The sequence below is a fragment of the Hippocampus comes genome, unplaced genomic scaffold (assembly GCF_001891065.2).
Source record: "Hippocampus comes isolate QL1 unplaced genomic scaffold, H_comes_QL1_v1.1 scaffold319, whole genome shotgun sequence".
In the NCBI taxonomy this organism is placed as follows: Eukaryota; Metazoa; Chordata; class Actinopteri; order Syngnathiformes; family Syngnathidae; genus Hippocampus; species Hippocampus comes.
This window is the reverse complement of record NW_017806090.1, coordinates 566,959-567,919: the sequence shown is the minus strand read 5'-3', so window position 1 is coordinate 567,919 and position 961 is coordinate 566,959. Positions and strand designations below refer to the sequence as shown.

Below are 961 nucleotides of genomic sequence, written 5' to 3'. Positions count from 1 at the left end.
GTGCAAAAAAAGAAAAACATTTCCTCACGAGCTAGCCAGGAGTCGAACATAGAATCTTCTGATCCATAGTCAGACGCGTTATCCATTGCGCCACTAGCCCCACAAGTACAAGTCAACATCCCTCGGTGGTCCCTTGTGGAGGAACCTTCCGGTCCTGAAAGTAAAACAGCAAATGAATAAGCTCAGCATGCCATTTGCAGATGCCATGACCCGGATTCGAACCGGGGTTGCTGCGGCCACAACGCAGAGTACTAACCACTATACGATCACGGCCTGATGGAAGCTCTCGTGGGAACAAGTTTCTATTGCTCTGGGCAATGCACCAAGGGGCTACCGTGAATGCTCTGGGTATTCGAAATTTGAACAGGGGTTCCTGCGGCCACAACGGCTTCACCACCGCGTGCAAAAAAAGAAAAATATTTCCTCACGAGCTAGCCAGGAGTCGAACCTAGAATCTTCTGATCCGTAGTCAGACGCATTATCCATTGCGCCACTAGCCCCACAAATACAAGTCAACATCCCTCGGTGGTCCCTTGTGGAGGAACCTTCCGGTCAAAGTAAAACAGCAAATGAATAAGCTCAGCATGCCATTACCCGGATTCGAACCGGGGTTACTGCGGCCACAACGCAGAGTACTAACCACTATACGATCACAGCCTGATGGAAGCTCTCGTGGGAACAAGTTTCTATTGCTTTAGGCAATGCACCGAGTGGTTACCATGAATGCTCTGGGTGTTCGAAATGTGAACGGGTTCCTGCGGCCACAACGGCTTCACCACTGCGTGCAAAAAAAGAAAAACATTTCCTCACGAGCTAGCCAGGAGTCGAACCTAGAATCTTCTGATCCGTAGTCAGACGCGTTATCCATTGCGCCACTAGCCCACAAGTACAAGTCACCATCGGTGGTCCCTTGTGGAGGAACCTTCCGGTTCTGGATAAAGTAAAACAGCAAATGAATAAG

At 49.6% G+C, this 961-nt stretch overlaps 1 protein-coding gene and 5 non-coding genes across 17 annotated transcripts in view; all 6 read right to left on the bottom strand.

Annotated features, from left to right (window-relative positions):
• LOC109530881 (uncharacterized) overlaps positions 1 to 877 on the bottom strand; it is a 23,712-nt gene extending 22,835 nt beyond the window's left edge. For 5 of the 12 annotated variants that reach the window (XR_002171078.1, XM_019894826.1, XM_019894825.1 and 2 more), the window contains exons 1-2: positions 429 to 877; positions 49 to 154 (exon numbers count right to left, since the gene is read on the bottom strand). Coding sequence is in view for 5 of the 12 variants with exons in the window: in XM_019894826.1 (XP_019750385.1) it covers positions 49 to 154; positions 429 to 519 (197 nt within the window). In the remaining 7 variants the exon portion in view is untranslated. Of the gene's footprint in view, positions 1 to 48; positions 155 to 256; positions 311 to 428 lie in introns of all 12 variants that reach the window. The other 7 variants (XR_002171079.1, XR_002171080.1, XR_002171083.1 and 4 more) reach the window with 3 other exon arrangements.
• On the bottom strand, positions 28 to 100 carry trnah-aug (transfer RNA histidin (anticodon AUG)). The gene has a single exon. It is a non-coding gene; the product is annotated as a tRNA-His (tRNA).
• trnah-gug (transfer RNA histidin (anticodon GUG)) lies at positions 202 to 273 on the bottom strand. The gene has a single exon. It is a non-coding gene; the product is annotated as a tRNA-His (tRNA).
• Positions 428 to 500, bottom strand: trnar-acg (transfer RNA arginine (anticodon ACG)). Its single transcript has one exon. It is a non-coding gene; the product is annotated as a tRNA-Arg (tRNA).
• trnah-gug (transfer RNA histidin (anticodon GUG)) lies at positions 586 to 657 on the bottom strand. Its single transcript has one exon. It is a non-coding gene; the product is annotated as a tRNA-His (tRNA).
• On the bottom strand, positions 810 to 882 carry trnar-acg (transfer RNA arginine (anticodon ACG)). Its single transcript has one exon. It is a non-coding gene; the product is annotated as a tRNA-Arg (tRNA).
• Positions 883 to 961: the final 79 nt, after the last annotated feature.